At 38.6% G+C, this 22,669-nt stretch overlaps 2 protein-coding genes across 7 annotated transcripts; one reads left to right on the top strand and one right to left on the bottom strand.

The window, feature by feature from the left end:
• Positions 1 to 289: 289 nt before the first annotated feature.
• Positions 290 to 8,310, top strand: CCN6 (cellular communication network factor 6). 3 transcript variants are annotated; one of them, XM_031054039.1, is made up of 5 exons: positions 290 to 373; positions 3,554 to 3,830; positions 4,240 to 4,500; positions 6,768 to 6,961; positions 7,291 to 8,310. In XM_031054039.1, exons 1-5 carry the CDS (start codon positions 311 to 313, stop codon positions 7,570 to 7,572), a joined length of 1,077 nt encoding a protein of 358 aa, XP_030909899.1. In that variant the 5' UTR covers positions 290 to 310; the 3' UTR covers positions 7,573 to 8,310. The 3 variants fall into 3 exon arrangements, with proteins under 3 accessions (XP_030909899.1, XP_005154848.2, XP_030909900.1); XM_005154791.2 differs by having other exon boundaries at positions 4,240 to 4,482; XM_031054040.1 differs by lacking the exon at positions 290 to 373 and having other exon boundaries at positions 3,674 to 3,807.
• A 242-nt stretch (positions 8,311 to 8,552) lies between these two features.
• On the bottom strand, positions 8,553 to 22,669 carry TUBE1 (tubulin epsilon 1). Of its 4 annotated transcripts, none has more exons than XM_034060856.1 (12): positions 22,595 to 22,669; positions 22,445 to 22,518; positions 21,152 to 21,204; positions 18,506 to 18,563; positions 17,819 to 17,934; positions 16,692 to 16,813; positions 15,248 to 15,435; positions 14,260 to 14,435; positions 13,475 to 13,615; positions 12,037 to 12,177; positions 10,421 to 10,595; positions 8,553 to 9,297 (listed from the first exon to the last, which is right to left on the bottom strand). In XM_034060856.1, the coding sequence occupies exons 1-12, from the start codon at positions 22,617 to 22,619 to the stop codon at positions 9,244 to 9,246; spliced, it is 1,323 nt and encodes a 440-aa protein (XP_033916747.1). In that variant the 5' UTR covers positions 22,620 to 22,669; the 3' UTR covers positions 8,553 to 9,243. The 4 variants fall into 4 exon arrangements, with proteins under 4 accessions (XP_033916747.1, XP_005154751.2, XP_033916748.1 ...); XM_005154694.3 differs by having other exon boundaries at positions 8,553 to 9,325; XM_034060857.1 differs by lacking the exon at positions 21,152 to 21,204 and having other exon boundaries at positions 8,553 to 9,325; positions 22,595 to 22,631.

The raw sequence follows: 22,669 nt of genomic DNA on the forward strand, positions 1-22,669 counted from the left end.
GACTTTAAAAATCAGATGTCACCCCAGCCGACCTCAATTAAGTCAGGCAGAATTTGCTGAAGCAGCTGGATGGGATCAAGCAGGGTGTGAAAATCTGTGTTCTAGCACTGGGGAAAGAAAAGATCAGTTGGAAATTTCAGTGTGAAGCTGGTTCCGTATGAAGCGGAGAATTTCAAGTGTGAATGCGTGTATGTGTTCATGCATGTGCTGGGGAAAGTAGGGTTGGCAAGGGAGACAGAGGAGAGCTTTGTGTTCAGTGCTTCCTCTGACACAGCTCAGCCTGTTCCCTATCTCCCAGTTTCACTTCTGAATGTGCAGGAACATGCGGTGGCTCCTTTTCCCCACCATCTTCATCATCCCTTGTACGCAGCAGGTAAGTTCATTAAAAAGAAGAAAAAGATTTCTCCCTTCCTCACTCTGTCCCGGTTTTAAGCCTTTGTTTGCTTAATGACAACATAAATTTCAGAGAAGCAAATTCCTCTCAAAGAATAAGGAGCCATTCCCTATGCCTGAGTACATTTCAGTTGCAGCTTATTTACTGGATCAGTCCTGATTTTGGTGTCTTTTTTGTCTCTAATCTCTATGTTAATATGATTCAGTGAAAAAAAAAAGTGTTCGGGAAGCTTAAATTGCCAGTGACCTTGCTTTTTTTTTGTCCATGCTCATATTCCATAGAAATGTATATATACATGTATATATGTATATGTACATATATGGCGTGGTCTGACTTCAAGGCTAGTTTTTAAAACGAGAAAGGCACCTGGACTATGAAAGACCTAAGCTTTGTCTCTTATGAGAACCCTTTAAAGGATAGCTTGTGCTGAAGGTATTTGTGACAAAAGGCCAATTTCATTATTTATTTACTTCATTTTGAAAACCCACTTTACATGTGGGTGACTCTGTATTTTTCCTTTATGAACAAGATGAATGTCAAATGGAGAATTTTCAGATGTCTCCCTCTGCTAACTTTCTGCATATTTAAAGCCAGACTAAGATAACCAAACATTAGCAATAAAACATTATCTGCCTTTGCTATTTGCTTATTTGCACCATCCAGACCTTGTTCAATCTTTAAAATGTAAGAAAACAAACAACAACACCTGAAGGGTTCCTGCACAATGGTCTCATTTTCTGCTCTGCCATAGGGTCAGGAAAAGCTTGCAGTGTGCTTGTGTGGTGTGGATTGCTTTGGTATAGAAACTTGGGGAAGCAAGAATTAGAAAAATATTTGCCTGTAAACTTGACAAGCAAAAGTTAAATTTTATAGATTTGGAAAAAATTTTCAGGAAGATTTTTCAGATAGACTGAGCTCCTCAATAATTCTACAGTGTCAGGTATTTTTGCCTGATGGTGATTTTCTTTCTGTGAAACTTTGTAGTCTCACACCTTTCAGTTGACATCTTTCCCTAAAGAAAGGAGAGAAAAATCACTTTCTGAAGTAGAATCCTATAGGTCTAAAGCATGTTTTAATTTGCAGTACAAATTAAACATATGGGTTGAAGCACACAGATTATTTCCTGCTACACATACCTATTTTGAAAAGCAATATCTGATTTAAGCCACGTAACCTCATATAGCTGGCACATGGCCAAATTCCTAACAATAATCCTCTGCTTAAAAAGAAGAAATGCAGCAAGAAAGTGTTTCCTAAAACAACCGTGCAGTTTTGAACACTGCTAAATATATAGGAACACCTGTGTGACTTATTTCCGGAACAAACCTTGGAGAAGCTTTACACTCCAATGCAAATGTTCATCAAATTAACATTATGGTTTATAGAAAAATCTTAGATGCCTAAGGAAAGTATACCTAAGTTAGTTTCTTTATTATTGCTGCATTTAGGTAAAAAACATTAGAAGAAATCTTCTGCATGCTGAATGGAATACCACATGACATTGTTTAATATTCATTTATTATATGAATTGCCTCTGTGAATTAATATCTATCTTAAAAATCATTCAGCCAAAGGAACATGAAAGCTACTATTTTGGAGCTTCATTAGTAGCTGTGAATTAAGATATTGTAAGTAGAGTTGTAAATGACCATGGAAAATGGAAATTAGGGGTAGAAAAAAGCCTTTTAAAAGGTCATTTACTGCTGCACGCAATTAGGCCAGATCAATTATGCTGCGAGAGCTTTCACGGGATGTGACATATGAAATGCTGAATTTTGCAGACACTTCCAGTTTGAAAGCTGAACTGAAAGAAAACCCAGCCAAAAGATCCCTTCCCCAGCTTTCCCCAGTGTCTGTGCTGGAGGTGCTTTCTACATCAGTTGAGCCCTGCAGCTCAGCGAAACAGAAAGAAACTGAGAGGTGGGCTTCATGTGCCCTCATAAATTATAGGCTATATATGTATATATATTATTTGTTTTCTGCAGGCTCAATGGTGACACTGGCACCTGATGAGGAGCTGGATCTTGTTTGTCCCTCTTGCTCTGTGGACTGCCAGAGCTGCTTGTTGAGAGCAGCTCCCAAGCCTTACATTGTATTGGCAGCCAAGTGCTGTGTGTGCCCCAACTTAACTATGGATCCAGTCATCCGTGATGAATAACTATATCACAATCTGCATTTCTGCTGAAATCAGCAGCATGAAAAGATTAAATGCTAACATCTGAACTGTTATGTTTTAGATGCAGTTCTTCAAAAAGCAGATAGAATATAGCTATCTCCAAGAGAGCCTTTCACACTCTGTGCTGACTTAATCTTCCCCCATGCCTCAAAAAAATAAGCCTATCAAGAATTACTTAGGACTTCCTTTTCAAAAAAAAAAAAAAAAAAGAAGAGGAATCTCCTCCCATGACTTCTGCAACAGAATATGGAAAACAGTAAATTCAGGCTAGATCCTGGCTTCCTACTGCTGATAAAACTCTTTTTTAGAGATACATCTTTGCCCTTTAAGCCTTGGATTCAGTTCAACACTTACTCATGCAAATGCTCTTAGAAAATGACCCATTAAGCCCAGTGTAACTACTAGCCTCCCTTATTAGGAGCCAGTTTTTGGATCTAGCACAAGAGGATTTGTAAATACCACCATGCTCTTTCCCAAACAGCTACTCAAATTTTGGAGTGAAAGGAACGCTCAAAAGAGGTTTACTATTTTATAAGGCTTTTGCCATCAGCAGTGAACACAGGGCAGTTGCTGGCTATCAGACAGTGGGAAGAATCAAAAGTTAATTAGTTTGACAGAACATTTGTGGGAAAGAATATTGAAAGTAAATCCACCATCTACTTGAAAATACTTTTTTCCCTACTTTAGCTCTACTACAGCTTTTGTTCTATTGGAGGCAAAGGAGAGTCTGATGAATTGTGTTTTATACCAGCAATAGGTAAGGCTCACTGGCAGAATGTCACCTCAATGAATGACAGTGACCAGCGAAACTGGTCCTCTCTCTCCTACTTAAACCTCACAGCTTCTCAATTTTGGATCCTGTGAGACGAGAAACATTAAGCGTCTTCATGCAACATCAAATTTTTGTCCATTCCGACTTTGTTTTATGCCATCTCACCTATGCATAATGCATTGGCCTCTCAAAATATCCCACCGTGTGTAAGTTTTTCCGCAGCCCACCAGTGAAGCCTGGAGAGAAACCTTCAGAAAGCAGTGAAACCCACCAGCGCAAGGAGGTTTGTCACTGGCCATGCAGATGCCCACCAGTGCCTACCTGCACCCCTGGAATAAGCTTGGTGAAGGATGGTTGTGGCTGCTGTAAGATCTGTGCCAAGCAGTCAGGAGAGACCTGCAATGAAGCAGATGTCTGTGATCCCCACAAAGGCCTCTACTGCAACTACTCGGAAGATGAGCCTAGGTATGAAACAGGCGTGTGTGCATGTAAGTTGCTCTTCCATGTTCCCTTCTTGAAATCCAGGAGGGTGGGACCACGCAGGTGCTTTTGGAGGAAAACTCTACTTGCTGGCGCTGCACAGCTCTGTGCTAGGCAATTTATCCTCATTTAATCCTTTGACCAGCCAGTCAAGGGATCTGAGAGTAGTGCTGGGACTGTCTTTAGGCATACCTGTATATGCATTAGTGAAGTCAGTTCACTGTGCACAAGCCTGTTATTTGCAGGCATGTTGATGACTGATTCAAAGCTAGCTGTCTGTAAGTTATCACAGGGCACAAATAAAGAAATATGTGCTTGTGCTGGGAAGAGCCTGTGGGTGCAGTAAAGACCTTCCCACTCTGTAACCAGGAACCATGTGCTCCTCCTGTGTTAGTAACTGTTGTTTACCATTTGCAGATCTGATAGCTGTGGGATGTGAGCTCAATGGAGTTTATTATCTTAACGGCCAGACCTTCCAACCTAACCCACTTTATAAGTGCCTGTGCATCAGTGGTGCAATTGGATGTACACCTGTATTCATACCAAGATTAGCAGCAAGTCCCTGCGGCAGGGTCACGGGCAGAAAGAAGCCCGGACAACCCATCTGTGGCCCAGGACAGCACAAGCAGCTTCAAGCAACAAACTACAGACTGATGTCAGGTGTGCCTGGCTACACTGGTAAATGTTTCTGCACATAAGCCTTGCTGCATTTAGAGTCCCCGGCTCAAGCAGCCAGCCAGGCAGCACACTGGCAATTTCCCAGTTCTTGCTGAAGGCCATTGCCAGGATGACTTGCCTGTCCCAATTACCCCTCTTACTCATAGGTCACAGACTCTTTTCTCTAAACCCAATGAATACGCAAAGCAAAAAAGCCTTTTGGCTTCTGTCACCAGGGAATTGGCCAAAGCTACCTCCAGCCCATCTTTCTGCAGAAGTTCACTACTTATCAGATCAGACCAATTAGGGCTGCTGGTGGACAGCCATTTCACAGCCTAGGAGCTGTCTTGCTTTCTCCTACTTTGTCCTGATTTTCACATAACATACACTAACGTGTTGAAGGCCTCTTTCAATAGAAAGCAGAAAATGGTAAAAAGTGCCTTAGTGGCTTTCCTGAACTCACAAGATTTGAGGTTGCTGCAAGGACAATGCTCCCCTCAATTTCCCCTTGATTCTGTTTGACCAAAAGCTTACTGGAACTTACTTATAAAGTTCTGCCAGGGTCAGCTGATACTCTCTTTAACCTCATTCTCACTCTGCTGCTAACACTGTAGTTCTCCTTTTCACTTTAAGGACACAGCATTGCTAGGAGCATCTATCCTGGCTCATCCCTGGCCACAGCTGCCTGTGCTTGCACTGTCTCCCTGTGCATGTGCAAGTTTCCAAGGTGAAACTCATCTTCATTACAACTACTGTGGGTACCTGAGCCATTTATTTGGTGGCAGCTTGAACTGTGGGGAAATTAGGGCCTGAATCATCATCATGAATCAATAAAATAAAAGGATTGCAAAGCTGATCAGAAAACCTTCATAAAAGGCAGCTGAGTAAATAGGTAGAGGCACCTAAGTCAATCTGCAGACAAATAGACCCACTTACAAAATCCAAAGTTCAGTTTTGAAAACTTCTAACATGTTAGCAGTAGTTTTGCAAGTTAGCAAAAACAAAAAAGCAGCTCATTTTTACTTCAAAATTATGATACAACACCTATAACTTGTATCAAAGCCTTTTTACAGAAATCTACTTAATGGTGTGTACAAACACACACTTCATGAGCCAACTGACTTCAAATGGAGAGACACTTCATTTCTAGAGAGCATCACTAATCTGATCAAAGAGAAAACACAGAGCTTTGAAAACAATGGCAACCAAACCATCTGACCCCATGCAGTGTATTAATTGGGTTTGTGGGGAGCTGTATTTCAGATATCTGGAGAACAGGACTGAGGCATTTACTTTGTAGCGCTTCAAAAGCTGCATCGGAGCCTGCAGTAACTCCTTCATTGGCTGCAACACTGCACTTCTCACAGCATTTGTCCTAGAATTTGAATGAACTGTGCAACACACTCTTGAGAAAAGCCATCCAACTTGCAAAGCATACTTCCTATGTGCCTTGGCTCAGCGACCCAACAGCCTGTCACTGCGATGGCTGTACATGCTGAAGGATGCTATTCCTCAGGTGATACAAACCCTCTGAAGAAAAGCATCTTGAAAGTTTTGTTTCAAAGTGAGGTTCTCCCCAAGTTCGCAGTGCAGCAGAAGTATCATGTCAGCTATGAGTGGCTCAATAGGCTGATACGTATTTTGAAGAGCCTTCCATTAGTGTGGCTAACGAGTGCTAAGCTTTGCTTTACTGCTCTTGCTCCATTTTCTGGCTTTCCTGGTGAATTTGATCCACCTCATTCAGATGCACACAGATGTGCCCAGGTCATATTTAAAAAAAAAACATGTGGCAAGTATAAATGACCATTGAACTTCATTTGTTGCATATCTCTGAGAAGCTTTTAATCTGCTTGCTGCAATGAGATCTTTAAATTGCAGTCTACTTTCCAGGTAGCATTGTAATTCTGCCATGCTCTTGCCTAAATACACAGATTCCAGTCAGGTGGGTTTTTCAGTTTCACCATTAACTTTTCCAACACATTATTTTTTCTCCTCCAGCTCTAATCCATCAAGAAATAGACTTTTTGGTGATATCTGTAAGCAACTAGAGAATTTTATCCCTCCATATAAAAACTAAAGAAACCAACACTGATGTTTTCAGCACTCCTTTTCAAGCTATGCTTGGCTTTAATTTTCAATGTCTCTTCCATTCTGGACATTTCATAGATTCCACAAATAACTCTCTCCATGTAACATTTCCATCACATTAAACTGGAGGGTCAAACAACACGAGCAATTTCACAATCCTGGGGCTGTTCTGCTACATATATAATGTATTGCTGTCTTAGCTTACAGAAGCTTACCATTAGTGTTGAAGAAAAAGTGCCTGGTGCAGGCAACTCCCTGGACACCGTGTTCCAGGACCTGCGGCATAGGCATATCCAGCAGAGTGACCAACGAAAACAGCAAGTGTGAAATGAAAAAAGAGAAAAGGTTATGCTTCATCCAGCCTTGTCTGACCAATACATTGAAGACAATAAAGGTATTTTCTAATATAGAATAGCTTCCTAATAGAAAATGAAAATATTGGAAGTAATGGAGTCATGGATGTATTTGCATCTAATATAAAGTGACTTTTTTTTTTTAAGGGTTTTAAAATAACTTCTGTTTTCTACCTTCAGTCTTCAGGTTCCAATAGTAAACTACAGATGCATAATTTCAAACAAAGTTTACATTGGCCTGAAATATAAGTGCTGCTAGTGCTGTCCTGGTGCTCAGAAAATATTTTCTATGTAAATGTTGCTTTTTTTTCTTATGTTTTGTTTTTAACATTTAAAACCTCACAGGCTTTTCTCTGCTTTTATATTAAAGATTCCAAAAGGAAAAACATGTCAACCGACATTCCAGCTTCCTACAGCAGAGAAATTAGTTTTCTCTGGATGCTCAACTACTCAAAGCTACAAACTAACTTTCTGTGGGGTGTGCTTGGATAAGCGGTGCTGCATACCTAATAAGTCCAAAATGATCACTATGCAGTTCGAGTGTCCCAATGAAGGCTTCTTTAGGTGGAAGATGATGTGGATAATATCATGCGTATGTCAGAGGATTTGCAGTGCTCCAGGAGATATATTTTCTGAACTCAAACTTGTATGACAAGATACACCATTGACCGTAACCCACTGGGAGTGCAACAGCACATTCACACCCAGAAGAGTTCGTATAATCCAGTGCCACACCAATGCTCACAGTGAAACTGCATATGGGAATATGGGAATTCATTAAATATCATCTCTAGCACCTAAATAAATGCAAGAGTGCATCTTTTTAAATGGAATTGGTTTTGTATGTAGAAATACGTTCTTGAGAAGGACGTATGTAACACTAGTACTACCAAAACAAGAACTTTTGGTAATTACAAAAGGCACAGCAAGACAGCTTCATACCCCACTACAAGAAGTTGTTGCCCACAAAGACAAATACATGTAAATTCATAGATGCTCTGACCTATTAGATAAAAAACCCACTACCCTGTAATATTTCATCTATCATTCCTGATTCTCAAATTAACATTTTCTACTGCATATCTGCAATACTAAAATACATCAGTGCTGTCTGAAACAGGGGAAGTAATTTTAAGCTCTGGTAAAGGAACAAGTAAGTGGGCATCTGCAGATAACAGATACAACATTTCAAGGAAATGACTGCTTTTAGGATGTTTTCTTAAAAGAAAATGCTCTCAACAAATGTTATCACAATATTTTATTGAATACTTCTGGACTTACACATTGAAAATTGTGCTTATTTATACACCTCCTTCAACTCTCCTAGAAGGACTTCAAGCTTTAAGAAATCACTGTATTGATCTAGTCTGACTTAGAACAGTTCACTAGTCTCGATGTTCTAGGACAGCCAAGGCTGGCAAGCAATCCTACTTTGTAAAATTTCTTACTGCAATATAAAAATCTACTTACCCTGGTAATTGTAAATATTAAACCATCTATTTTACTTGAATTATTTTAAGCATATAAACTTCGTTCTCCAAACAGTCATTATAACTTCATTATAAGTGCATGTTTCACTCAGAGGTACATCATTATCAAGTGCAACTCCGCATTCATTAATATGAATCACTGATGTTAATTAATACTCCAAACAAAAATTTTGTTGAATTTCCTGATATTGCAGATTTTGATATCAACTCTGAATGCTCTAATATAGCTAAGTGCAACATGGAAGCAAAAATGCTAAAACTATGAACATAGGGCATTCTGAAATTATGACTATCCCGCAAAGTTTAAGAAGCTAGTTTCATTAGAGACTTTTTTTCACCTTTGAAGACATGATGCAGGCTTCTCTTCTCTTCGTAGTTGCTTGTTAAAAAACAAATCAGCAACAGTGATCCTTCCTTGAAGCAAGACCTGCCTTTAGTTTACTGTAAGATGAAAATCTGAGAAAATAATATTTCTGGTTGCTATAACCTCTCCTTCTTCCCTTTACAGCATATGGTATGTCAATTCACAGTTAGGAAGATGGCTCTTACTGATATGTTTACCTTAATTAGATGCCTTCAAATCTTTCTCACAGTCTGGGCCTGTCACTTAATACGATGCTTCTCAGAGCCAAAGAAGCCATTGTTCCAATCTCACTTTGGAATTACAATAGCTCGACATGCTTCAATTTAATTCCATGCTTCAAAGGTTGGATGCTTGGGGGATTTCTTTTTTCTTTAAATCAGTCCCTTCCTTCTTCAAACAACTATCTTCAGTCGTGATGGATCTGTTCTAGGCCCACCTTTTGTGGCATCCAGTTCATTGTACTCTTCTATTAGATCAGACAAAGATGATATGGCTTCAGAAAAACAGCTTTGTTCCATTCCATCTACATGCAGATAATGGTGAAGGTGAGCCTTTGAGAATAAATACAAAAAACCCAAACAAAACAAAACAAATTAAAAAAATAAATCAGTGTTCTTTTTCTTGACACCCAATCCTTTTGGCTCAATAAGTATCATTTAGCCAACACTGGAGAGGAGAGTGCAAGCACTGTAGGACGTAGATTTAAAGACTTATGACATTCCTTGTTTTAATACCTGACAACTTTAGTAATAATCCCCTATGAAATCACAGTTGATATTGCTGATTTTTCATATGTCCATCTTTTCACATTGTTTTCTTGGGTTCACCTGACCAAACTGTATATTGGTTTTTTGTGACCAGGTTTTGGTAGTGAGGGGGAGTGCAGGGCTGCAGGGGTGGCTTTTGTGAGAAAATAACCAGGATCTGCTCCCATGCAAGACAGAGCCAGATCCAGCAGGCTCTGGTGTGAACGTGCCACTGACCAAAGCTGAACCCAGCCACAATGCTGATAGTGCCTCTGTGATAACATATTTAAGGAGGGGTAAAAAATGCTGCACAACAGCTGTGAGAGAGGGGAGTTAGAAAACACGTGAGAAACAGCCCTGCAGACACCAAGATCAGGGAGGAAGGAGCAAGAATGAAATTGAGGCTGGGAACAAGGGCATGGAGTGGGGTGAAAATGTTCTCAGTTTTCATTTATTACTATCCTAGTCTGTTATTAATTGGCAATAAAGTAATACTCCCAAAGACAGATCTGTTTTGCCCATGACAAACTGGTAAGTGATCTCCCTATCCTTATCCTGATTCATAAGTTTTTCATCCATACTTTCTCCCCCTGTCCTGCTGAAAAGAACAGCTTGATAAGCACCTGCAGCCAGCCAAAGTCAATCCATCTCAAGCTGGTAGGCAGATCTGTCAGATACCAACTCACTGCTGAAAACAATAAGTATATAACCTGGTATGTACAGATCAATAAGGAGGTTACCCTTTTTAAGCAGCAGCCATTGGAATGATTTCTTGAGGTAACATAAACAAAAATCTTGGGCTGTTACTTTTAAGCAGCTCCTTTGTGATACTAAGATTTGCTTCAATAAAGCAAGATACTCATGGTTAGTGGCTACAGATGTTATAATGATGAGTTGTACCTTTTTCTTGTAGAGCTTCATAAATCTGTCTTTGAGTTCAATGAAAGTTGGTTTTACACAGGTGTTGTTTGCTAAAGCCAGAAGAGAATGGGAATGGCCCACAGGAGGTACTGAACACAAACCAGTTTTCCAGCCCTCTTGATTCCAGGAGACAAAGTGCAGCGAAGGCTTCAACCTGCAATACAAAAATGTAGATAACTAAGGAATGTAAAGAGCACAAACAAGTTTCCTTTGCTAACAGTCTGAAAAGGTTACACTTAAACTTTCAGAACTAAGCAAGCCAGTTGTAACTATAATTTAGAACGCAACATTTTAGACTTCAGACTAAAACAGTGTCTATTTTAAATTTAAATTACAAACACCAATTTTGTTAATTTAATGTATCGGGGTTTGAAAAATAAAGTTACAAACACCTATTTCTATAAAAGGGATTGCACACAATCTGAAACTTACAAGAGGGGCAGATTAATATTGTGTGGGGACAATCAGTCCACGTGTAGTTTAGAAATAAGTAAAATGCTTTACATTCTCAGAAATTTTCCCCATGTACCTGTTTGCCTGTAAACCCCATTCTGGATGTAAAGCTTCCCCTTGCCTTTCCTTTTATAACTATGTAGATCAACAGTGTAAAAGGTAGAAGCAGAGTGCTAACAACAGAGTTGTTAACACAAGAATGATTCCTGATGATGAAAGTATCAATGACACAGAGGGGTCTTCTCTTCAGTAAAAGCAAACTTCTACTACAGAACTGACTCTTCAAATATTTTGCTTGCAGGAGACCTCTGGAAGGTTGGGCTTTGCTTTCTTTTGCATTTTTGAGAAAGGAAAAGCACAGGGACATCTAGTCAGCTCCCTTTATTTGGAAATCCAAGAACACTGTGACGTACTCTAAATCATTATGTAAATTAATGACAGTTTCTTCCCTTCTGAAATAAGAAAATTATATTTGAGTAAACTATTTTGGTATTTGTTCTGAGTTCAGCAGGAGCAGTCATTTTTCTTAGTAGCTGGTACAGTGGTGTCTTTTTGACTTTCAGCCTGGGAAAAGCGCTGGTAACACTGACATTTTCAGTTGCCACTCAGTAATGTTTACTCTGACCAATGACCTTCTGATTCTCATGCTCTGCCAGGGAGGAGGGAAAGTCGGGAGGAAGCAGAGAGAGGACACCTGACCCAAACTAACCAAAGAGGTATTCCATACCACAGCATGTCATGCCCACTATATAAACTCGGGGGAGTTACCCGGAAGGTTTAGATCACTGCTCGGGTCGGGCTGGGTACTGGTTGGTGGGTGGTTATATTCTCTTCCCTTGTTATTTCCTCTCTCATTATTATTATTCTTGGTGATAGCAGTTGTGATTTGTGTTATACCTTAGTTACTGGACTGTTCTTATCTCAACCCATGGGAGTTACATTCTTTCGATTCTCCTCCCCATCCCTCCTGTAGTGGGGGAAGGAAAGCAGGGGGAGTGAGCGAGGGCTACATGGCTGAGTTGCTGACTGGGCTTAAACCATGACAGTACTGAAATTCTTAAAATGAAAATTGAGAATGTTTTGGACAACTGACAACAGCTTCAAAACTAAATCCCATGACTACTTTCTGTGGTACTACAAACCTTTCAATATTTCTGCGAAGGTCTGAAACCTGCACATTTCCTCGAACAAGAAGTGCACAAGCAAGGTAGAGGCTGTGCTTTGGGTCTGCTTGAATTAGTTGATGATCTCTGCTGAAAGCATCTGAAAACATCTGGTCCAACCTAGGTGAAAAGAAAACAGTTATGTACTCTTACTAAAGCAAGGTACAAGAGTTCTTCAGAATGTCCCTCCTTCAAGGTTTAAAAACTCATAAAATTCTAGAGATAAAGATACATTTAACCTGGGACTGTGAACAACAGGAAAAAGATTCAAACCCTTTTACAAACGTACGTTAGCGATATAATTTTTAAAAACACAACAGATCCATCTTCCCCACTCTTCTCCTTCACGTTACAAGCCACCATTCAGTCCAAAGTCAGAAAGCCAGAGAAGTGAACAGACTAAGAGATCTCTATTGTGGCAATTCTGGGTCAATGGTTACAAAGTATTAAAAATATGTAAAGGGATGTAACTACTTCAGGCTCTGGTTATATGAAAATTTAAGTAGACAATCTCACTGCTTGTGAAGGATCTCACAAGAAACACCAAAGGGCTGCTGACCATTACAGAACTGCTATACATCATTATTTAAGAGTATCAATGAATTCTACAACTACATTAATTTTAATTAATAACCAAGTTACTCTTTCAATTTCTTCCAAATTCTCTGCATCCACCACCTCTGTTTCATTAAGATGACCCCTGCCAGAATCTTCCTGTTAAAAATAACTAGAGACAAAACCATTCCTCTTTTCACCTCACTCTAAAACATGATTGACTGAGGACCTCCCCATAGTCTGCTACCTTCCCTGCAGCACTGCATAGTCTCCTCAGGGTATGGTTTCAAGAGACCCAGTTGATTGTCACAACCTGTTATCACAGAAAAGGAGTGGTCCTGCCCTCTTCTTCACTTTGCATACTTGCACCACTTACCCCAGCTGCCTGTCATTATTGGACTTTTGGCTGACTAAACATAATTCACTAAACTAAATAGAATCTATTTTAACTGGTTATTTTTCTGCCATGTCAGTGGCATAAATAATCTCACAAAATGTGACCAGTGTCAGGTTAGTGTTACAATGAGCTGTTAAATGGCCTTACTGCATCTCCAGACTGAAGTACAATGTCATTAGTTCCCAAGGAGTCTAGTTTAATTGTTTGTCTTTACAGGATTTTCTGAGTCAGGTGCAGACTGTTACTCAAAAGACTTTGTGGTATGGATTATAAGTAATACATTTTCCAACAAATATTTCCCAGCAGAGATAACAAAAACAGATTTCAGGTTCACTGGCTCAACCATTATAAAGGAACAAAGGAAGTTCCTAAAATTAGCAGGACTGATTTGAAAATGCAGCAGATTTAAAACTCTTAGAACTTCACACCTTTCTTAGTTTCACTATAGATTTTTTTGTTTCTTACCTTCTAGAAGGTACATTAACATCAGCTAATGTATACAGAGGAGTCAAGCTTGAAACCAAGTAATGAAGTCGAGGAAATGGAACCAAATTCATGGTGATTTCATTAAGATCCATGTTAAGGGAACCTTCAAACCTAGCAGAGCTGAAAAATTAACAGACTGTTATGAAACTTACAAACTAAGGGAATTACTTTTAGAATGTGAGCATTCATTACATCTATGTTTTCAACTGTTCTGTACAGCAACTGAACAGCACAGCTTTCAAGAAACTGTTCATGTGCTAAACTTTCATATTTGGCAGTAACAGTGCTATGTCTTACACTTCTTATTACAGAACAATAAATCATCAAGATTGAGACCTTGTTTCCTGATTGCAGTTTTTAGCACTGTTTTTCAGTGTGTGGCCATAGCTGCCCAACACCAGTTCTAATAGTGCATTTCACCAGGACTTTCTTGCAGCAATAGGCTGTGTAGGAGCAACAGTGATCTGACAGTATTTATAAAATAATACAACTGGCCTAGAAAACCAAATCTCCCTAGGTTCTGTTAACTATTAACAGAAGACAGTATATTTCTGCCTATAAACCTTCTTTACTTCAGTTCTAAGACTACCACAGGTAAAGCAACACCACTGCAATGTGACTACTTTCAAATACTTAAATATTTAGTAATTCTTAAAAAGAGAAGACATATCAAATGGAAAAAAAATAGCATTTTTTGAGTTGATCTGCAGCACACATGGACTCCAGAACTACTACTTTTACAGATGAATAAGCTGTAACTTTACCTTGTTAGGTTCAGCAGCAAGTTGGCTAGAATGTTATTCATTGCATCAAACGGCTTTTCTTGTGCAGTTTTTGCACTCCCTGCACTTGATGTTATCAAGCTGTTTTGCTTCACAGTTGACCCCAGCTTCCCAGAATTTGCCATCTGATGAATTTTGTTAACTATATCAAACAGTGACTTTAAGAGAGAAAAGAAAAAGGCACACAAGAAGTCTTCAGCACAAAGCTGTCAAATTCAGTACTCCGATTTTTAATTTCAATTAGTTTTAAAGAGAAAGCTAAGACACAGTTCTGCCAGTTCAAAGATTATACCTTTGGTAGATGTGAGTCCAACTTTTGACCATTCCAACTGATTGATGTGTTTCTAAAAGTTTGTTCCTTATGTGTCTAACATCTATACAGCTTGACTCAGAAGTTCAAATTTTATTCAACTATTCAAAATCCCCATCTTCTAAAATTAATTTTAAATTTTCATAATTCTTGTGAAAGCAAAAATATACTCACTAAATATATTTCCCTTTCTCTTGCCTTTTCCACAAGCAAACAAGAGAGTCATTGAAGTTAGATACAAATGAGTCTAGTGGTTTGTGTAGTCAGGTATGCCTATGATGCTCAAATGACTAGTCAGTAAAGTCTGTTGGAATTTGGAGTGATGAATTGTTTACCTTGCAGGACTCCACTAATACTATGCAAAAACTGATTGCTAAAAGATTGTAATACTCTCAGCCTCTGTAAATAGAGGCTTTTCGCTGGTTACCTCAAAATAGACATGAGAAAATTCACTCTATTTTGAAGGTGAAGAGCAATTTTTTTAGTGACACAATTCTTAATTTCAAAATCCTGTGAATGAATTAGGGTTTCAATTACTACTTTAAAAAAAAAGTTATGTTTTTTAAGACATGGTACTCAAATCAATACACAGAAGGACGAAACACTTCCTACATGCAGTCTAACAAAAAAGATATTGATAGAAATAGAGTATTATCTTACTTCATTCTCTATTGGTAGCACACAGTCTGCATGTTCATTAAGCTCCTTCATAGCCAGAACACTGTTATACGGAGAAGTAATAACATCATCCTCACCAGAGGGATAAACTGAAGTAACAAATCTATATACTTCTGGGAATTCATCCTCAAGCAACTTTAGTACAAAAGTTCCAAGACCAGATCCTGTCCCTAATTATGAATGAAGGCAGAACAAGAGAAGATAAAAGGTTCCCCATGTTACCTTAAGTCTTAAGTTGGAAACTTTTACAACTTTTCAGTAATACATATTAATGAGTATTTTCTGAAGCATTTAGCAGACAGTAGCGGCTCAAACTTAAAGGTTTTTCTCAGACAGGAAAGTAATTAAATGATAAAAGTATTTCCTATAGTACACCAGAAGGATGAAATATACAATCTCAGATTTCTGCAAACCAAAAGGCCCTATGTAACCAACAGTTTTTCTGACCCGGTATTTTTATTTTTTATTTTAAAATCTTTAATTTGAATTTTGAAATAAAACATTAAAAACCTTGAACTGCCCCAAACAATTCTTTTCTTTTGGGGTTTCTTTATAATGTTTTCTCACTCTCCAATCAAAACAGAACCACCTCCTTACCCCAGCACACCTTTTTTCCTCAGAAGCATATAGCACTGAGTTCAAATCAGAGAACTGAACTGTAGTTTTTCTGTCTTGGCCAGCTAACATTCCCAGCAGCAGACAATTTCATCAAAGAATAAGACAGCAAGCTTTTGCAGTAACAGAAATAAGATCTGCAGGGTCTCTCAAATTAAATAAACGGCCACAAAAAAGGCACTTGCTTCATATTTAAAGCAATTTTCTGTTCTTTTTTCCACATCATAACCAGTTATAATATAGGCTCCCCCCATGTTTCTGGGGCAGGAAGGCTTAGTGGCAATATGTTAATGACAAAATTGTCACTACAAGGGACTCGTCCCTTCTGATTTATTAACAAAGTAGCTAGACTGGTTGCAAGAGAATTATGTGGAAGAAAAACAGAAAAGTGAAGTTTTTCTAATATTAAGCAACATTAGAAGACTCCTTCAAAGCATTTTAGAAAACTCCCACCATTAAAAACATCTTCATTACAACACCGATGTCAATGTTCAAGGCTACTTGCTCTGTTCAGTAATACTTCAGTATTTACTTGTTTTGTAACTGTCATGATCCACTCATTTCATTGTGTTTAACATTTTAGCAATATTTTTGTTCTGCATAGCACTTTAAGGTAAGTTCATGATTTGTGCTCCCCAGTGCTCTCACAAACCAAGTAATAATTACAGGTCTACTTAATTGGACAGTGCTAATTTTTTTCTTCTGCATTCTGAATGACAGACTACTACACCTATCTTTTCAAGACCCAGGTTCTTCTTTTTCCATCTGTAGCTGGTGTAATTACATTAATGATTTAAAAAAAATTACTTACCACCTCCCATAGAATGAATTATAAAAAAACACTGCAGGCATTCACAGTGTTCTGCAGCTTTCCTCAGCTTTTCCACAATGTTTTCCCGATACTGAGAGCCATACAGCTTATGACCTACAGCCCTGAGGACATAAAAAGTACTTTTAAAAAAAAATCCATCAATAAATCTTTCAATTTTTAATTTTAACTCCTCCTATTTGACATTTTAGAGTTCAGAGCTGGGTGCAATGCCTTATTTCTCCAAGTTGCTAAGCTGTGGCTAAATCCTGTAAATACAGGAGTCAGGATATGGGTTTAATTTTGAGGATGCAAGCAGCAGGACATTCACAGCTTTGGAGTGTGCAGTGTTATTCTGTACTGTTAAGGAAATAAACTCACACATTGGATGATGAAATTATAATATGAAACCAAAGTTGCACACTGCTTAACACTAAAGACACCCCTATGTAATGTGTGTAGTGATCTTCTTTTGAGCACTGAGTCAGTTGCTACCAGCAATAAAATCTCCCCCTAAACAGCTAATTTTCAGCACACTTGCCTGTGAGGTGGTGAAGTTACGGGATGCTTTATTCTCTGTATTGCACTCTCTTTTGGTACATTTGCTGATGATTTGCTTTCCAGTCTGTAGTGCACTGAATATTATTAGAGGCACATCAAGGTCTCAGTGAAAATTTGGAATTCATTATCTTAATCAATCTTTTCTTGAATTTATCTTTTTGATAATTTAATTTATATGCACAAAGCCAGACTCTGTGGTGCTTAGAAATCAGAAGTGTATTTGTTCATATATCTCATTTCCATACTAGCTGTACAGTGTCAAACTAGATTATTGTTTCAACTAAGCAATGAAAGCAGCTGAATACCAAAGAAACAAAAATAAAAAGCATGTTCTCTTGAAAAAGAAAGTCAAAAAAGAGAAGAAAAGAAAAAGAAAATAGATAAAATGATCTATCAGCATAATTATCCTTCTCTAAAAGGGTTTTCAAAGCCCTCCTCCAGGCAACAGTGACTCCAAAGTTTACTGGTAATATGCTACAGCTCCCCAGGTGCAGAACAAACCAAAAAGCTACTGTTATCCTTTCCCTTTTCAAATGCCATCTAATTAGTTGTTAAGAAAAGCTTCTCACCAGTTGTTTCCTGACCCAGAAACATCTGTGATAAGCTGTTTGCTGTCAAACACGTCCCTCAGTGGTCCCTGCAGAATTTCATTTACCACGCCCTCCTCCATGTCAATCAACAGTGCCTTTGAGAAAGGGAGGAATTAAAATTGTCAGTAAGCAAACCACCCTTTGAAATAATCACACAAAGAAATATAAAATTATTTACAATATAAAAGGTACATTGTTTCTAGTCTGCTCAAGAGAAACATTTTTTTTTTTAGTTGTTAACTAGAAGATAAGCTAGATTCACCCTGGCTGATTTGCTAGAAGTTGTTCAAGAGGACATTTTGGGTAATGCAATTTTGTTAAAATTTTATAACATTTTGCCCCAATAGTCAGAAATAAAGAAAGTAAAGCATTTTTCTGTTTCAGGTTTTCTTGCTTCTTAATCACTTAAAGTGGTTCAGAGAAACCCACTCCTTACAAAAGGAAAATAAAAACTTTGCTGGTAATATCTGCAATCATTTTATTGAAATTATGATTTACTCATCAAGACTAGCAGCGAACTACATTACTCCACTGTACCACAAAAGATACTATTATAAATGTTACTATCCAAAGTAGTATTGAAACCCATACACAATTATGAAAATTCCTCCATAGCTGGAAAAAAATATGCAGTGTAAAAAGAGTGACTTTTATAGATTGCCTTACTCGTGCTTTTAAAGAGCAGATTTTTCCTTTGTAAATATCAGGACCATCACCACCACTTCTGGAAAAAAAAAAATAAAGCCATATAAAACACCAAGCTTAGAATCATAATAGAAAGTAAGCCAATATGTATATTAGAATAAAACTTTCTCCTTAATCTTTCATGTTCAGAAGACTGTCACAATGTAAATAAAAACACCCCAAAAATGATGCCAAGAAAGACCTTGTGATTCCTTAAAGCAGTGCAATGACAGGACATGATCTCTATGAGAAATACCCTAAGCAGTACTTCAGGAAGCTGAAAATATCAGCATGGAAAATTTAGCCTCAGATTCAGCTTCTGTTCTTTGGCAATTCTACAAGCATTGCCAAAACCTGAAAGGATTATTTTTCCTCTTGCATGTAGTATGTATATCTGCATCATCTAATGGAACACAGCACACCAAGTAGCACCACTGGCTTTTCAATGCGGGCAGCACTGCACTACTTACTGCTCAAGCTGTGAAGGCTGTATAACTGCACTAGCACAGAACTGTGAGTGACTTTGCCATTAAGATTTACCAGTTCAGAAATCATGCTGGGTTGACATAGCTTAATTTTCCTTTTTTTCCAGGATGAATTGTAGTGAGCCAGCTCAGGGGACCGTGCATTGTGTACAATCACATTTTTTCCACAAACAATGCTGGTGCTTCTGCACTCAAAGGATGAGGTACTTCCGTCTGGCCAAACTGTACTTAACACAGGGGAAAAAAGGCAGGGGTACTAGAAAATGGATCTGATTTCCCCCTCATTTATTTACCATTATCTGGTGGCTGATCAAGCCAAAATTTAGAGTATTCTTCATTAATTCTTCATTTAATGTATTCTACATTCAACCACAATAATATTCCAAAATTGTAAGCTAAAATTCACAACAAAGCCAAATGTTCTGACCATGCTCAGTCCCATCAGGACTAAAGAGTATGGGGCTGCACTGGCTTCCTCAAGGCTCTTCTACCTTCTCACTCAAAGAAGCAATCCAGATATCTCTCATTAGCTGAGCAGCTCACAACAGTTCCAGTACTCATGTGATTCAATCAGCCTACGATACTCCCCGTATGAGTCTACTAGCATCAGTAAATCCAGCCAAGGAAATTCTATTTCTCCTCAGGCACTAACAAAATATGAAGAAAAAAAAAATCAAAAACAAACACCTCAATTCAATGTTGCTTTCTCTTACTATTGTCTTTGTGGTCTAGCCCATACTTTCAGTCATTCTGAATCATTTTAATTCAGTTGCTGAAAGTAATCCCTGTGCTCTCTAGAATTACTTAAGCTCAAGACTTTATATGTACTTCTGCATACAAAACCATCTACATACATAAGCATATTTCTAATGTTACACAGGTTAATAGTAACCATAACAGAAAAAAGTCTGCCTGGTTCTGCCAGAGTTTTGGTCATAGCTGTTTCTGACAGGACAGCCCATCTGGATTAATTATTTTAAGCAGTGGTATGGCCATAGTATAGAAGACTGAAGTTTGCCAATTTTACAACATAGGGTTTTATGCTCGCAATAGCCTGGGAGGTGAATGACTTCTTTCTGATAAAGAGAATACTAAACCCAGAACAATAACAAAAGGACAAAACCTCAGAGCCTGAGCAAGAGAAACGACTCTGTAATTAAATTACTGTCCAAGGCTACAGTTAAAAGTGGAAATGTTTCAACAGGAAAATGAACAGCTCTTGGAAAAGACGAGTTTTGAATAATCATTCTTCTTTTTCACAAGCAGGTGAATCTTCCTTAAAACTCCTATGGTATTCAATGCTACAAGTCTTTCCATTTTACAGACAGAAAACAGATTATTCTATTGCAACCAACCTGTCAACTGTAAACTTGGTGGTTACATCTGGCACATACACAGATGTTGTTTACAACCAAATTTTCATGGACTTAAAAGAAAAAAAATATCTAGGAATTACCCACAAGGTATGGCAACAATAAACTCCAATGCACTTGCATGTTCTTTCAGAAGTAAAATTTGATACAAAACAATGAGTATTTCAATGCCACTTTGGTTACACTTGCATGTTGTACTGCAACTTTGCCACATGACAGAAGAAAACAGAGGCCGGTCAAATGCTTTTTAATTAATTAAAATGAAACAACAATATCCAAGTGCACAACTGTTTCATTCTTGCAAACTGCATGGATTTTTATAACTGGTCAGAGATGACTGAATGCTCTTACAGTACATATTGGTTAACCCTAAAAGAAAAAGAAAAAAACACAGCCAACACTCCTTGTGTAACAAACCAGTCAGATAAAAGAGATCTGAAAAATGAACATGATCTTTTATGACTGCCTTACATACAATTCCTCCTGTAGCTCTTCAAGAAATGATGCTAAGTTGGTATTCAAAGGGCTTGCATTGTGATCTTGATTCGCAATGGCAAAAGGTATCACACCCTGACTGTCCACTTTTGGGTCAGCACCTTTTTGAAGTAAATATAGTTAAAATGGAAAGGTAAACATAGTATTTTGAAGAGAATACAAAAAAGTTAAATCCTCTTCTAGAAGTAAATATGACTTGAAACAAAGAAGGTTAAAAGAAGACACTAGAATTGTTGATTTTCTGTATTAAACTTGTGAGCTGCTTGATGACTTACCTTGTATCTACATTCCTAAAGAAACTGCTTAATGCTTCATCATAAATTCCTTTCTAAAAGGAAACAACACAACATAAGATGATGCATCAGAAATTCTCAGCGTTTTCTTCACAGAATAACTTAATTTGGAAGGGAACTCTGGAGGTCACCTGTAAAACCTCCCCACTCAAAACAGACTGAACAGCTATATTGAATTCAACTAGCTCTAGTCAGCTCTAAAAGGAACATTTCATTGAAGCATGAGCTTGATGTTAAAACTCTCAATAAGATGTAACTAGGAAACTAATTTTTCAGCACAAGATTAAACAACTACTCTTCCTTAATTTCAAAAAGTTAGGATTTTACTGACAATCCCAAGGCAATTAATTTACATAGCTGCTGTTTAGCAGACTCAGTTCATCATGGGCTCCATGCCCATGAAACCATCAATGTCCATGAAGTTCTTTGGAAAGAATATCACACTGTACCAGCGATTCCTAAAATCCCTGCTAAGGGTATTTCCCCACCATAAAACTAAATAATCCCCACCATAAAACTAAAGATACCTGGCAAGTTTAAACGCTATCATTTTACAGACTGGTTACCATACTTCTTAAGACCTGATGAGGCAGAATCTGGAAGTCACCGTTAACAACACTAAAACCAAGATAGTCTGCTTGTGTATATAAACTTCATCCACTGCTTTTTGCAGCTTCTTCAACAGAAGGTATTGAAAAGCTCGCTGTTACCGGCTAAAATACAGTGTTTAACAGGAAGTAGTATATTTATGGTCATAGCAAGAAGAGTGCATTTGTGTTTGAGGTACTCACAACAATTCTGGGCCATCCTTACGATGCTATTGTGATCAGCAAAACTATACAGCAAGTCACTACATAGGTTACATTAGCATAAAAAAAACCCAACAAGTTGGGCTTTGGTGAGCTGCTGTTTTGCTTTACTGCCAAGTGGCAAAAGACTTCATTAACCAACCCTCTGTTCTCACTAACTACTTCAAATCTGGTAATGTCTGCCCGCAGGGAAACGTCATGGGCTTTTCAAGATGGTAAGACTAGAGAAACTGATCTGAATTAAGCAGTAATTAGTTAAAAGGCTTAAGAACCTGGGGATAGTTTTGCCCATAACGAAGCGGCCTTCAACTAAACAAGCGCTCTACAGCCATAGTGAAGAACACAGGACGAAGTGAGGGCTACCGCAGTCTGCCCGCAGCAAGCAGGGCAGGCCGCTCCCCCCTGCCGCCGCGCCGCTCCCCTCAGCCCAGCGCCAGCCGGAAGCGCGGGGCAGCGGCGCCGTTACCTTGTTGACGTTGGCGTGCTCCCGCAGCGCCAGGTCCCAGAAGCGGCAGCCCACCTGGTTCCCGCACTGGCCCACTGCAAAGGGGAAAGACGCGGGTCAGGCAAGGGTTGGGGAGGAGGATAATGGGCTCTGGGGGCCATCACCCCTTACCCTGCACCACCACCGACTGGGTCATGGCGGGGCAGGGGACTGCCGCCTGCCCGTTCGAACTCGGCGCCCGGAAGC

The sequence above is a fragment of the Melopsittacus undulatus genome, chromosome 3, assembly GCF_012275295.1.
Source record: "Melopsittacus undulatus isolate bMelUnd1 chromosome 3, bMelUnd1.mat.Z, whole genome shotgun sequence".
NCBI lineage: Eukaryota > Metazoa > Chordata > Aves > Psittaciformes > Psittaculidae > Melopsittacus > Melopsittacus undulatus.